Source organism: Tauraco erythrolophus, chromosome 7, assembly GCF_009769465.1.
Source record: "Tauraco erythrolophus isolate bTauEry1 chromosome 7, bTauEry1.pri, whole genome shotgun sequence".
NCBI classification, from domain to species: Eukaryota; Metazoa; Chordata; class Aves; order Musophagiformes; family Musophagidae; genus Tauraco; species Tauraco erythrolophus.
Window position 1 is genome coordinate 45,526,882 of NC_141471.1, and position 15,276 is coordinate 45,542,157.

At 37.6% G+C, this 15,276-nt stretch overlaps 1 protein-coding gene across 2 annotated transcripts in view; it reads left to right on the forward strand.

Annotated features, from left to right (window-relative positions):
- Positions 1-11,295, forward strand: part of RBMS3 (RNA binding motif single stranded interacting protein 3) — a 721,097-nt gene extending 709,802 nt beyond the window's left edge. Inside the window, exons 14-16 of one of the 2 annotated variants that reach the window (XM_086614511.1) lie at positions 6,401-6,481; positions 9,033-9,160; positions 11,250-11,295. In XM_086614511.1, coding sequence (XP_086470637.1) covers positions 6,401-6,481; positions 9,033-9,160; positions 11,250-11,295 — 255 coding nt within the window. Of the gene's footprint in view, positions 1-6,400; positions 6,482-9,032; positions 9,165-11,249 lie in introns of those variants that run through there. The other variant, XM_086614510.1, reaches the window with a different exon arrangement.
- Positions 11,296-15,276: the final 3,981 nt, after the last annotated feature.

The following is a 15,276-nucleotide window of genomic DNA, read 5'->3' on the forward strand; positions in this document are numbered from 1 at the left end:
AATATATGCAAAAACTCCATATCTTTTATTCTCTCATTCTTTAATTGGGAAGACCTAAGATTAATAACAGCCATTGAATACTTACAGGATTGAGCTGGAAAATGAGAATGCTCCTGGGTAGAAAAAGATATTTGAAGTTTAAGTAAAAAACTATGGTGGCTGGATATTGTATGTCATTGAAATGCCACTGGCGCTGATGAACTAGGTGGTCCTTTTCTCTTCGTGAGTTCCTATGTCTCCATGCCAGACTAAAGGGATAAGAGGACACAGCAAGACAATATTCTTTTCTATAGGAGAACAGAGTATTTTCAAATGAGAAGGTGGAACCAGGGACAAAAAAGCAGCAGTTTTATTCTATATTTCATTAAAGTTATAACCGCTTCACAATGGTCAAAGAGAGATGCAATTTTTGTTCTTTGCAGGGAAAGAGATTTGAAAGTGGGAGGGCAGATTTCCTTCATGGGAGAAAAAAAAAAGATGATAAAAATAAATCCAGCCAACAGTCTCATTTCCTTCAGTGTTCCAGCAATGCAAATGTTTTCACATAATTCTGTTAGTGATGCAGTGTCTAGACTTCTCAGATGGTTTTTTAAAAAAAAACACAAACAAACCCTGGCATTAATTCTGAGAATCCTAAAAAGCTAAGTCATTATCACTGTGCTATAGCTCATGCAGTGATATGAAACCACGAATAGTCACTGAAGACCAGACTCTAGAATCCTTGCTTATTTCAGACACATGGGTTAGCATTTACTCGCATAAGATGTCCCATTTAATCTCCCTTCAGCAGGCTGCTGTGATGTACAAGGATTCTGCAATTTGGCTCTCACTTTGCCTGAAAAGGCTCTATGCCTTCCCAGGAGCATGGAGGTTGATGAAATAAGGAAAACGATCTTTGATTCTTCAAACAGATATACATTTATATAAAAACAAAGTGAAACACCAGAAAGCAGCATCTGCAAATTGGTTGTATAAATGACCTCTTTAACGTTTATTCCTTGCACATTACTCCTTGTCCTTAGTAAGCCTACTAATTCTGAGTAAGTGTTGTTCAAAGTTTCAAAATCTACTGCAAACTTATATGTTAATGTCTCGTTTTGTCAATTATTTCTGATTTTCTTTATACCAGGAAACTTATTCAACGTTGATAGGTTATCATCTGTTGTCACTCTGTAAAATCTCACAGTACTTGTAGTGACCAAGAGAGTTAACGTTTATTCAGTAGCCGCCTTCTAATCACAGCTGTGTTATTTTGTAGGCAGCTAGGCCTATAAATAGGATGGTACTTTAGGGTGTTTTCTTATACTTTATGTTAAGGATGACCTTCAGAATTTAAACAAAGTGTGTGGCCAAAGTCTTCTGGTGACGTAAATGAAATCGTTTGGTCTTGTAAGAGGCCCTCACTCTTTGAGGCACTGTCTCGGTTGAAATTCAGTAACTAATAGCTGGTGTAAGAGATGTTTGCTATGGATCTCAGCTGTTAGGCACTGGGCCCGAGAAAGGCAGGCCAGAGGCTTACTATGGCAAATGAATAAATGGACATTACCTGTGCCACAGTCTCGATGTAAAAGTTCCTGCAAATTCCCTGCAAGTTACTCAGCTCCATCTTTGATGGGTGAAACGTGTTATCCTGCTGCAACATGCTCTGGTTCAGGCAGCTGCCTTCCTCTTGTTTTTTACTTCCCAATGCCTGACGCCTTTATGGGTTTAGTGTTTGCCGCAGGCTCAACAGGAGTCTTGCTGGAGTCAGGCTGGGATACCCCACTGTTTGCAGATCTGTAAGAATTGATGTTACTCTCTGAATTAAACATGATCCTTCTCACAGTTTCATTTTGTTCCCTCAACACACCTCCTGTTCATTTCTTACCTCCTTTCATTTAACTCTTTGTATTTATGGAGGGTAGTATCTGAAAGGAGAGCAGAGGTGTGAGTGTGTGTCACTAGTCTCTCAATTTCTAGCAGTATATTTTTTCACATACTTAAGCAGTAAGTTACCAAAAAGGTAAAAACAAAAAACCCATTGGACAAGGTGTGAGTAGAATTGTTTATGTAGCATATAGGCTAAATTGGTGCCCTGATAAGTGCAAGCTGAATTAAGCAGTCAGGCGTTGTAAAGCGTGCATTATATTATAATAGTGCACATCCTCAGTGCTGAGAACATACATTCTGTATACTGTATGACGACAATAATAGTTTGCAAATAAATGAAGAGCACAGTGCCATCAGCAATGTCTCTTTTTTCTTTCTGTGGTAGAAATTGTCATCTTTTAAAGGATCAGAGTGCCAAAAAAGCTCCCTTATACTGTCCAGATCCATCATCTGTGCCTGTAGAATTACTATTCATTTTACTGTCAGAAATAAGCAGCTTCTACTTTTAGACCCGCAAAGCCTGTACAGTTATGGAAGAACGAGCAGTGCTTTCTTCTGCCTTGCACATATTTTGTTGAATGACCAATCGCATTACCCCTCAAGAATTTTTAATCCTGATGGAAACATATGACACAGAAAGAATGGATTTGGATTTTTCAGATTCTCTCATTTCAGTGCTTACAATACTAATATTTAGTGGAATTATCTGGCCACTGCTAAACTGAGCATGCGAGTCAAGCTGTCTCACATGTACATGTGAATAAAGAACTTCAGTGAGTGTGGTTCGTGGAGAAAATAAACCTCAGTGATGGTCTTCTGACATAGATATCTTCTTTGCTTCTCATCTGCCTCCTTCCAAGTTACGTTAGTTTCTTGAGGTAGATGGGAAGCCGTATGCAGACCATGTACATCTGCATGACCTGTGGTCCCCCTGAAACTGCAACACTACAGAGTCCCTCAGCTAAGGGATGTCCTTAGAGCAGAATCTTCATCCTGGGTGGTCTTGAGCAGGGCAGATATAAAATGTTTAACTTTTCTTCTGAATTTCACAATTCTTTCTGAAGCTCTTTTCCACCTCCCAGCATGGGCAGTACTCACTCCAACCCATCCAGAGCACACTGTTTCACAGAATAGCTAGGTAAAGTGTCTGGGGGACCCAGGGAGAGACACGGACTCCAGTGGACTCAGTATGTGCTGGGTATGGAAGCTGCTGAAAAGCAGCGTTCAGGAAGCTTTCTGCTCACAACCAGCTGTAAATATTCATGACAAGAGATTAAACTCTCACATTGTCCAAAGCCATTGATTTGTCCAAAGTATTGACACTGACATTGTACCTTAGCACTATGTAATCTTTAATGTATTTATTCTGTGAGATCAGAGAATTAGGATTATGTAGTTCATAAGGAAAAGAAATAGACGTGAACTTGGTTGAGTTAATGTCAGTTATAACAAAAATTAATCTGTCCTTCTTCTTCATTATACTGTTAGTAAACAAGCTAAACTAAAGCAGCTTCTCAGCGGTAGGCTTCCCATGGTGAAAACAGATCCAGCAAGGCAGACACTCCCGAATTCATGTGGTCTTAGCTGGGACTCCCTCTGCATGTGAGGAGACTTTAGATACTTAAGACCAGTTACATATCTCTGACATTAAGCCAGTTGTCCTTTATAGTTTTGTAAGGTTTTTTACAGAAGCCTCAATGGATCTTTCAGTGAGAGCCTGGAGAGTGAGAATCAGTTCCAAGCCCCGATAACATGTTTAATGGTCGACCTGGTTACTCTTTTCTGAAATGATGAGTGTATCTTTACATTTATAAAGATAAATACCTTAAATATGTTTAGATATTCCATTGAAGGGCACAACGTGTGTACCTTTAATACAGACCAGTCTGCTGCCGTGTGGTCAATGGCCAGTTGTTATGCAGCAGTACTCTGTAGGATTGACCTAACTTTTATTAGAACCAAATTCTTTGCTACAAAAACTGTGACTTCATCTATGCCATTGGTGGAACTAATTTGTTCATTTGTTTTAATTGTAAAGCTCTAAATGATTTCACCAAAAGGTTGAACCACCCTTACAGTGGACATTGAGACAAGCAGAATATGTTATGTCCTACAGTTCTTCAGGGAGTCTGGCAAGTAACTAGATGGCTTTGGTATCCAGCATTGTAAATCACCTGCTACTTGGCTGAATTCAGTTAAAATTCATGCAAATAAATTAAACTGGGAGAGCATGGGAAGGTGTGAGTGTCTCGCAAGTAAAATCAGGATCTATCTCAAGAGGAAAACAATGACAATAGAGGTATGAAACTGCACAGCTACTGAAAGCAGTGTTTGCAGAGCCAGCAAAGACACCAGTTAGCTCCTGGACAGTTTCAAATGTTGTGGTACAGAACTCAATGCCGTAGAATTTTGCAAAAAGTGGAGTGGCCTGAATTAAAAGGCAGTTGAATAATTTGATATCTGTATATTAAAACTCCTTTGTGTTTGTGTGTAAGGTAAGGGAACGGCAGACAACTGCATCTTATAAGAAGAGTCTGAGCGCTGATCTTCTGCTAAGTTCAGGGAAGAACTCTGAGGGGGTCCAAGTTGAACGAGGCCACTTTATTCTTTAAATTAACAGGTTTAATTAAAATCTGTATGTTTTTGTCTGAGTGAAGCTAGCCTGCGTAGGTATTTAAAACCCTCATAGGTCCTTGCAGAACTAGTAAGAATGAGTGCTTCAGGTCGATGTTAAATATTGACACATTTAGAACAATGCTACACCGCAGATGTCGTCCCAACCTGATGGTAACATTACAGAGCAGAATGAATGAAGTGGAAGCAGCTCTGGAACACCCTGCTGTAACATTCTCGTTAGCTCCTAATCCGTAAGGCAGGAGAATAGCCCGATTGTACAAAGTACAATAGGGATAGTTGGCCTAATGTCTTTGGTGGGTTAGCATTCATAAAACAACTGTTGAATTCAATTCTCTGTATAAAGAACAAGTAAAAGGAGCTGCAGAAAATCCATGGCCTGCTACAGGCATACAGACACCGGGGAAACTCCTGTCTCTTTGCTCAAGTTAATGAAAACACTGTGAATTTTAGCAAAAATATTGTAATGGTTTTCAACACAATATGTTACACATACTGCAAGTATGAATTCTGTGTCATCTATGTTCCTCACTGTTTTGTTGTTTGGTTTTTTTTTTTGTAGAATACAATTTCATTTAAGTAATTTTTTTTCTTCTATTTGAATGAAGACTTCCGAATTTAGCTGTGGGATTCTTAAATATGCTGTTCTCATTCCCTAAGGCCTTTCTCCAGCATTGCTGCAGAGTCTGCACCCCACTATGCAATTTCATAGTGCATGTTTGTGACAGGCATATCAAACCATCCAGTTAGTTTAGAATTGAGGTGAGAGAGTGCTTTAAATGTAAATTTTGCTATAAACAGCAGAACAAAATTTTGCAAGCACTTCCTAGCTCTGCCAGGAAGCAAAGCTATATTTAACTCATTTTAAAATTCATCAAATACATTCTGGGCTGATTCAGATCTTCGGTGTGTCTTTGAAGATAACATGTAGTGAAAGTGTCATACAGTCAGTTGTGGGATAGGGCACATTCTGAGATTCTTGTCAGAGAAGACATGCAGTTAGGACTGGATTGTAGAAAGAAAAGTACATACAGATCTGACGACTTAATATTGATATTTTATTTGAAGATTTGGACAATATCTGTTGCATTCAGTTCAAGAGCTTTTTAAGAAGTGCTGTATATAAAGAGATTAGTGCCATACCAATGGCAAAACTCAGATGCGCTCATGAATTTTAAAAACTATTGTCTTGTAGTGCTTGGGAGAGGCAATTTTTTAGAGAAGCTAGTACAAAGTGTTGCTGTAATAATAATTGTTGGAAGTTTCAAAATGCATGGGAAAGATCCCTGGATATTAAGAATAAGTCGTAAGAATTTAGCTAGGGATTCTGTGTACAAAAGGAGAAACTCCCGGAGGTATCTTCCTCTTCCTTTATTTTTCCTATCTCGGATTGCACCTCCCTGCAGCTTTGTATCCCTGTAAACTCAACAGCTGTTATTGATAGGGTTAAATGTAGACTGGAATAAACCTGTCAAATTTCAGGCTTCATTTTTGTATGTGTCATTAGATAAGATCAATAAGATTCCAAAATATTGTTTAGACTGATTTTGTATCTAGCCACTATATATGTGCTGCTATCGTGTCTCTACTGTTTTTTTTGTAAGCACAATTAGGAGTCTCTCAATTTTAAAAGCCTTGTGAACAATCTGAATCTATGAGCAAGATGTTTGCTATTGCCTATATTCAGATATGACCTGACTTTGAAGTTCAAGATTATGATTTTGAATAGCTAGGTAATTCCTTCCGTTGCCTAAAATCCTTAATTAAAAGAAATAACAGGCTATACACTAACCAATAAACTCTGAATAGGAAATTGAAACAGTGTCATGCTTCTAATATGGTTTTATGCATCTGGATTGTGGTTTTCTAATGTTTATTTGCCTTTGATTTGTTCTAGTACATGACTGCTGCTGCACCTATGCAAGGGACCTACATTCCCCAGTACACTCCTGTGCCTCCAACAGCTGTCCCTATTGAAGTAAGTTTATCTCCATTTATGAAAATAGAGTGAAGGGGTAGCAGAACTCTTATCTATTATGCTTTCTTCCACCTGTTGTTTGAAAGGGGCCTAAATTTACTTCATGGAATGGTGGCTGGAAGCTTCCAGTTTTTAAAATTAGGACTGCACATTTCTTTCTTTCTTTTTCCTTCTTTCTTTTTCCTTCCTTTTTTTTACCTTCTCCTTTTTTTTTTTTTTTTTTTTTTTTTTAATTATTTGCAAGGGCTTTTGTTTTGCATTTGTTTTGTTGTACAGCAGGACATGGAATAAAACATCAGTGATTATGACTGTTTTTTCCCCGTGTACTTGGGAGGGAGATGGGAAGAGACAGGAAAACAAACCCAGCAGGCAGACCACGAACCCAAAAGAGATTCCAAGAAGAGAAGATTGCAAGAGGGTTTGATGCAGTCCTTAGCAAGTATAGGTATTTGCTGAAACATTTAGCCACCAGAAAAAGTGATTGAGCAATGGAAACCTTCCTCTTGTATATACAGACGTGGAGGATGCTGCACTGACTGAGTGCTTTTCATCCTTGAGGAAGGATTCGCTCCCTCCCTTCTTGGGGCTGAGTCATGCTGATGACAGTCTAATGAGTAAGTATTTACTCAACCCTGTAGACCACAAGCTGCTGGGAGAGCGTCAGCTTGGCCTCCAGTTCTGTGAAGCTTCCTAAGGGCCACTGAGCTCAGTGAGAGGAGGGAGCCTTGCATCCTCTTCCTTGTGTGCTTCTCTTTGGTGCTACCCTCTTTTATTAATAATTTCTCCCCTACTCTGGGGTAATGCAAGGAGTGCCAGGGTCTCCGTACTTTTGTCTTCAACTGCGTAGACTTTGGACTTTGTGCTATTACTAGTCTGTGCTTTGAGGATGCTGAACTAGTGATACTGTTGGCGCAGCTCCACCAGCAGTCAAGTGGACTCGTCCTGGTTTCTCCCAGTTTTTTGCAATTACTGAGATTCACAAATGAGGTCCCACAGGAAAGGCTGCTGCTGTTCTGTCATACTGAGCTGGTCATGTTTTGGTCTTTTTTGCCTTGGGATAATGTTGCCCTAAACCTTGTTTGTTTACAAACAGGCCATGGGTGCCTCTTTTCAATTGCTATTCTTAGGTATTAAACTAGGCAGATACAAATCCAAATTAAAAGGAGATGATGGGACTGAGAGTGGCTCATACAGAAGTACTGACTGCGTCCTGTGCTGACAGAAGTGAATGAGAAATTAAGTTAATTCTTCCTGGGCTCTCCTCTCCATCACTAACTGGTATAGTCATGCCTGCTGAAGTAATATGATGCTGTAATTATCTACAATAATAGTCAAAATATTATCTGAATAGATAGCCTATTGCTATCTTGCTCTGATCCAGTGATGACATTTGTCTGTATTCATGTAGCATCATGAACCAGGATCCTACTATGCTGGATGCTCCACAAGCAGAGATCAAAAAATACAGTCTCTGCCCTAGAAAGCTTACAATCTCAAAATGGGATGGACAAAAGGAGAAGGATAAAGACAACAGGAAGTAGAAAGAAAAAGACAATACAGACAGTATGTTAAGTCATAGAAGTTAATAATTTGTGAAAGATGAAACTAATATTTTTAACAGATAATTTAAAGTAAACTACCTGTTGTTTACACAAGACTCAAATAAAAACAAAGCAAGTGCTCTGTGCTCCCTCTTCTGGCTCTGCTGTGTGCAATACAGTCATAAAGCGTGGTCCCTGAAGAGACCTGCTAGTGTTATTCATGTGACCAACACACCAAGCGTGAGAGTAAAGAAAATAACACTTACTTTGAAAGCATATAAACATACATAAAACAATATTATTCCGACTATCTGCATAGAAAAAGAAATAGTGCACAATGTTATAATCATACATAACAATCTCTTGTGTGTTTACTTATCTGTTTTTTTGCAAACACATAAATAAACTTCATTGGAGCTTTGACTTAACAGGTGAAAGTCTTTAGTGTAAAGTAAATTTATTTTTGAAGGGAACATGCATAAAAGTGTATGTAGAGGAGGGCAGTATTTTTCTAAGGTGTCTAAAATTCTGTTGGATGTGTAGTAAAGCAGAGAGTGGTGGACCTAGATTCTGCCTTTATCTCATTGCATATCAAACAAAATAAATGTGGACTTGCTGTGAAGTTGGGGTAGCGAAGTGAAGTGTATGGCTATTCAGAATAGCCATACATATGTTGTAAAAGAGACAAGAGGTAAAATCCAGACTCCAATGAAGTCAGAAGTTTTGTCTCTGGCTTTGACTGGGCAGGGAACTGCCCTCAAAGGTGGAGGTATTTTCCGCGGCAGCCTGTGAAAACAAAGTACTACAGGGGCTGGTACGCCAAAGAAGCCTCTTGTTGCTGGATTATCTCTTTAAAACTGATGGAGTTTGTTGCATTAGCATGTGGATCTGCTATCTCAAACTCTCTTGATCTCTAGAGGAATACAGGAATGGTGAGCTGGTGCTGAGCACTTCTATATAATTCACTGCAGTGAGTATTAAGTTTTTCATGTTCTCATTTGATTCCCTAGGGTGTTGTTGCTGATACTTCTCCACAGACAGTAGCATCTTCATCACAGGAAGCCAGTGGTCAACAGCAACAGATGACTGTGGAAACATCCAGTGAACATGCACCTGCATATTCTTACCAACAGTCTAAGTAAGTAGGCATATGCTTTGTGACCAGAAGGTTTTGTTTCTTTGTTATAGTGGTCTGCATTCCGCTCTCCATTTCAGCAATATAAATTCTGAGTAGCTTCCTTAAGTTCATATGAATTCTGGATCTATAACAGCATAATTAGCAAAAGGTTTTGGCTGATGTCCTTGAGTTCCTGCCTTCAATGATATGCTCTCTAACTGTCTGCTGCTTTTCTGGACTCAGAAGGATCTCAACAACTGCATTGGCAATTATCACGCTGGGCTAAAGCAGCATCTGACATTAGAGGTTAAAAAGAGGGCTTAAATTTGTAGGAGTGAAAATATTGGTGCAGTAGACATGTAAAGATTTCTTTCTGAAAGTGTAGCTAGTGAAGCAGTATAAATTGCCCCAAGTTGGTATTTGTGACTGTGCAAAACTGGTGCCGTGCAGACACCGAGTGAGCAGGAACTGCAAATGGAATAAGAAGGGAGAAGAAAGGGATAGAAAGAAGTAGTGCTCTGTTTTTCTCTTATCTTCTGCTTCCTTTGCTTGCTTCCCATGGAACACCTTGGAAAATTCAGATTTTTTTCACTGACAGATGGATCTAGAACTCCTAAAGAGTCCCTTCATCTTCAGAATAATCCTCAAACACTCCTTCTCTTTGCCACAGTAAAACTGGTCTACGACGGGAAGGTTACTTAGCGACAGGGTGCTCACTGGGACTGATCAATGTTGGACAGATTCTAGGAAGAAGCCCAAAGCCAATCCTTTATTAATACATGTGTACTGAACACGAGCATCACTGTGAAAAGAGAAATACACATTTTTTATCTTGGGGAAAAAAGCAGACAAACAATCAGACCATAAATATGTTAGATATATCAGTCAATGCATCATAACATAGTACTTATAGTGGCATAAGATAGGAGCTGATATAGGAAAGATTAGATTTATACCAATCTCTCAATTACTTTACTTCATTTTTGACCTCTGGAAGTGGAAGATGCATTTAATTTTCTAGCATAAGAGTGGCAAACAGTTTATGATCACACAGTGTCCCTTTTTTACCACCGTAAAACATAAGACCTCACTATTTCTTCTCCCGCACCCATATGTGTCTATATGTACATATTACAAAAGCAATTGATCGCAAGCTTTTTGTTGATGCCCTTAATCAGAGACACAGTCTATGCATGTGTATCCCTTCTAGCTATCAGTCTCTCTAGCACCTGTAAATAAATTATGGCAAAATACTTGCAGAATCTAATGGACAGAGAGAAACACATGTGATCGTACCTTCCTGTTGGCTTGTTTTGGTGACTGTGTTCTGTAGGGGTTTGATTCTGTTCATTCCCGTTTTCCAGTTTGCTTTCACTCAAGTCTCAAAGCAGAAGGACTTAGGTTCAGAAGCCCTCATAAGGTAGCTGTGAGCAGCAGATTCTGGCATTTTTCCAGGAGGGAACTACGTTGCAATTCCTTATTGGAATGGGTGCTGTGTTACTTGCCAGTGTGGTGAATTCCCACCTTCTCTGAGAATGAGAGAATGTCAGCTACTGCCTTTTCGCAATGATGGATACACTTCTAATGGCACTGGCATTTATACTCTGAGGGACTTCTTTCTCTTTTAATCATACAGACAGATCCGCTACTGATCTTTTATTATGATTATTTTAGGTTTTTTTTTTCTGAAATGCGCCCTCTATTTATATCTGCCAGTTGCAGGCAGAAATGCAAAGTGTGGGAAGCTGTAGAAACAACCCAAAATATACACAATCTCTGTCTTAAAAATACAACTTCTACTGGAATATTTCAGTAACCTTTAATATAAAACCAAGTGAAGTTATTTCATCATTAAAATATTATTTTATTAATCTGCTCTTCAAAGAGTACATTTATTAATAGCAAACGTCATGCCCAATATACAACAGCTGTTTTCAAAGCAAAATGAGAGGAAGTAATTAACATGACCAGAAAATGATCTTGTCAGATATAGGCAAAGGAAAAGGAAGACACTATAAAATTATTTCATAGGAGCTGATCAGTCAGGAGAAAAGTTATAACGGTGTATTTCATTATATTTATTTTCTTTGCAACAATCATGAAATTGCAGGCAACGAAGGAGAGGCAATGTACTCAGAATGAACTGGGTGGTATAAGGACTCTGTACTCTCTTTGTAAGTAAAAATAAACCACGAGACTTAAAATTTAAGTTCTACTTTTTTAATCAGCATACACATTCTTTTATTTAATATGCTGGCTGCTGTACTTGAGAATCCCACCCATAGGTGTTCAGAAATGATAACTTCATGTCAAAACCCTGGCTACCTATTGTGTAGCGATACAGGAGAAATAGCCCTTGGTTTCTGAGCAGAGGATTCTACTTTATAAGGAAATCACCTCAATTATTTTAGACCCATATTCCCTTTTTTCCTTGTAAATCTTTAATTTTGCACATGAAAGTGTGAAATCCATGAAGGGGACATAAATGGAGATCCTTCCCCCCTGAAAAGTGTACTCTTTTACCTCTAAGCAAAACTCCACTGGATGATATACTCTGATTTTAAATGTGGAAAGAATTACATTTTCCTGGAGCCTTTTGTGGGAAAACTGAATGCCAGGTTAGATTAGAGAGTGTGTACTGTGACCCTTTGGTGGAATTGGTCTTTCATGCATATGGTGGCCACTCGACTCAGAGGGGCAGTAAAACCTCAGGAGGTGAGCATCCAACTTGAGTACGCCTACTGGAAGTTATGCATAAAGAACCCTAAGAAAAGAATTAATTCTTGCTTTCCACATAAATCTACTATTACATTCGAAATATTAATTTTCAGGCTTGACTTTTTCGGTAATGAAAAAGTACTTTGGTAAATTTAATATTTAAAATTAAAGTTAGTTTTATTTTTACCATGCCAGAGAAATAGTTCTGTGGCAAATGTTATGTCATCAACATTTTTCACAATTTAACTCCTAATATTAAAATTAATTTAAAACTAAGCACAGCAAATGCATTCATGCTTGCAAAAGCAAAGGTGCTAGATTTTCTTGTGTTAAACTTGTTTTTTTTCATGCAACTTTTGAGGACTATAGAAAAAGCAATAGCTAACCCTTACTGAGGGCCTTAGATATGAAACAGTGTTTATATGTAGGTTCTACGTCTGCCCAAAGATCTCCTATAGTCTTGGTAAGATAAGTTTGATGTGACATATCTTTAAATTACATGGAACCTCTAAAACAGAAAATGAGAGTTATGTTCTGTAAAGAAAAAGGTTGATAGTTTAGCTTATTCTTTGTGCTAAATTTAGAAAGGTTTGACACTATATGATCAAAAATTGTATTTTTCTAATTAATATTATCTTGCATGTTTCTACAAAGTTAGCCATAACCGGCTCATTAAGCAGAGTGCTCCACAGTCTCACTGTTCTTGCCATTAGAAAATGTGTTCTTTTTAGCAAATTGGACGTGTCCTTTTATTGTAATTTTATCATTCATTTTATTATTAGCATTCAAAATAAATGGTGTCACTTATTATTATGAAAACATTCGCTCTCTTATTGTATTACTCTTGAAATATTTACACAGTGTTAAGCCACATATTCATGTTGTTTTATTGTAGTTAGACTGCCCATTAAGGACAGCATTAACAAGAGTAAATTCGTCTGCCTAGGTTGTGTTAGCGTCCCCAAAGCAGGAGTTCCCTATTTCTGCCTGACTATTTTCAGCTTAGTGGTGGTATCATATTTAAACAGCTGCAAACTTAGTTTAGCTTGGATACCTTTTAAAGGGAATTGGGTGGGAAAAAAAAGGAGAGGAGCCTATTTCAAAGTTGTTTTGACTTAATGACCACTTTAATTCAATTGTTTTTACAGACAATAAACAGGACTGAAGAATGTCGGTCTGAAATCTTTGCCTTGAATGAAGAAACTTCGCTGAACAAGAAGTTGGCTTCCAGTTTGCACAGGCGTCAAATGAATGCTTTTTTTTTTCTACCTTTCCCAACGAAAACAAAACAGTGTTTTTATGTGCTGTGCAAATGGTTCCGTCATGTAGTCTGACAATTTTATTTTTGCTATAATTTTTTTTTTTAACTAAAGGAAAAACCCAGAAGAAAAACACTGGGTTGACATTTCATCTGGACGAACATTTGAATTCAGAATTTACCTGGAGGTGTAGCTAGGTTTTGTTTTTTGGTTTTTTTTTTGCGTAACGGAAAAACTGATGATGTCAAGAGGGAGCAAGTTGAAATGAAAACCAATTGTCTTCCTCAAAAATTAAGCTACTCTTTTTCTCTCATTTTATTTTTCTTCTTGTTTTGAATCTAGAGTGTTTTTTGGTTTTTTGTTTTTTGTTTTTTTTAAAGAAATGTTTAGGTAAGGTTTATCTTGAATCTTAATTGCCTTAATTTTAAGGACGTCAAAGGCTCTCAAGGCAAGCTGTCAACGTCTTGTTAGAAAACCCGAGAATGAATTGAAACTGCTCACACCGGTGCTGGTGCAGAAGTTTAATAGACTGAGTTTTTGGGGTGAACAAAAAATAAACTGTACAGTTTAAAAGAAAATGATTTTCTTCTTTTGAAGAAAAGTTGATGATAAAGGAACTGTGGCAACTGAAAGGATTGGAAAAATGCTGGGACTTTTATGAACTTTGTCTTAAGTGTTGACAGAAAAAAATTCTAGAAGGCTAAAGCATTTTACAGTAAAGTTATTGAATTGAGAAAAAAACTTGCTGCATTATAGAGAATGCAGGGTTTTTTTCTTGCAGAATGCAGATTTTTTTATTTACAAAGCGTGATCGCTAGCAAAAGCATTAGTGCTTTTTATCTGCAGTCTTTTTTATGAGCTTTAAGAAGTTTTTAGTCTGCTTTGCTTGTCACATTGCAAAAACCTAGCTTAAGAGCATTAAAAAAACTTAAGTAGATAGGAGCTTATGGTCAAAAAAGTGCAAAAAAAGCAATAGATAGAAGAAATTGTTGACAATTTCTGTAGTCTTTCCTAGTTGTGAACAAATGCAGCCTATGGATGGCCTATTTTATACCAAAGATGAAGTGACACCCTAACGCAGTCCAGAAGATAGAGGTTTTTTTCTTTTTTTATCTTTATTTGACCTACATGGCCGGACCAGTTCTTACTTTCTTGTTTGTTTAAACTATCTTCCACTGGTGTTTTACATACTGCATATGTTTATAGTGGAAATTTCAGAATAGTTGGTATTAGCAGCTTGTTGATGGTGTGCTTTGGAGAACATCCCAAAGCAGGGGGGAGTGGGTTACCAACTAATCTGTCCAGGTGGGCTTTAATTTTGGTGAGTTTTTCTGTTAAATTGCCTGATCTTTGGTATTTCTACTGAAACAACAGTCTTCCTTCTGAATTCCGACATACCACAGATTCATTTCTTCACCTCAGTCTTTGTCATCGTCCAGCATGCATAGCCACCTTAATTCTGCATTTGTTTTTCAGTGTTCAGTGACGCGTTTGAGTTGCTAGATAGATGCAAGAGAAAGCAAACTTGATCTTTGTTCTCGTTTTAGCTCTCCCATACAAGCAGAAATGTTGAAAATGACTTAGTATTGTCATGCAGGCAGGAAGTTTAAAATTATTCTTCTCTGCTATGATTTCTGTTGTCTTAATATGTTGGCTGACAATCACTAATTAGTATAATTAGGCAAAAAAAGACACTAACTAAATTGAATCCCCTGAAATCTGTTTTAGGAATGACATTGATTTTCCATAGAGAAATCTTGATTATGGCCCTTACTTTTTTACAAACAAACAAACAAACAAACAAAAAAGGTGAGAAGCAAGTCAAAAGATGATTTTTTTCCTTAAGGAGGCAGAAGAGAAGCAGCATTTAAATATATACATACATACACATATATCTATATGTAAAAATTAAACCAAACATTTTTAAACTTTCCTCCATCCAGAAGAGAGGGGAAGCTTCATCACGTTTATTGTGGTGCATTAGAGACAGGGTATCCATTAAAAATAATGAAATTAAAACGTATATATTGGATCAATCTGATTCAGCTGCCCAATTCTAAAAAGAGATCTGTGTTTCCCTAGCCTGACTTTTAGTGGGAAAAGAACACAATTATTTTTTTAAATTGATAAAACAAGATCGTATTTTTTAACATAGTGGGG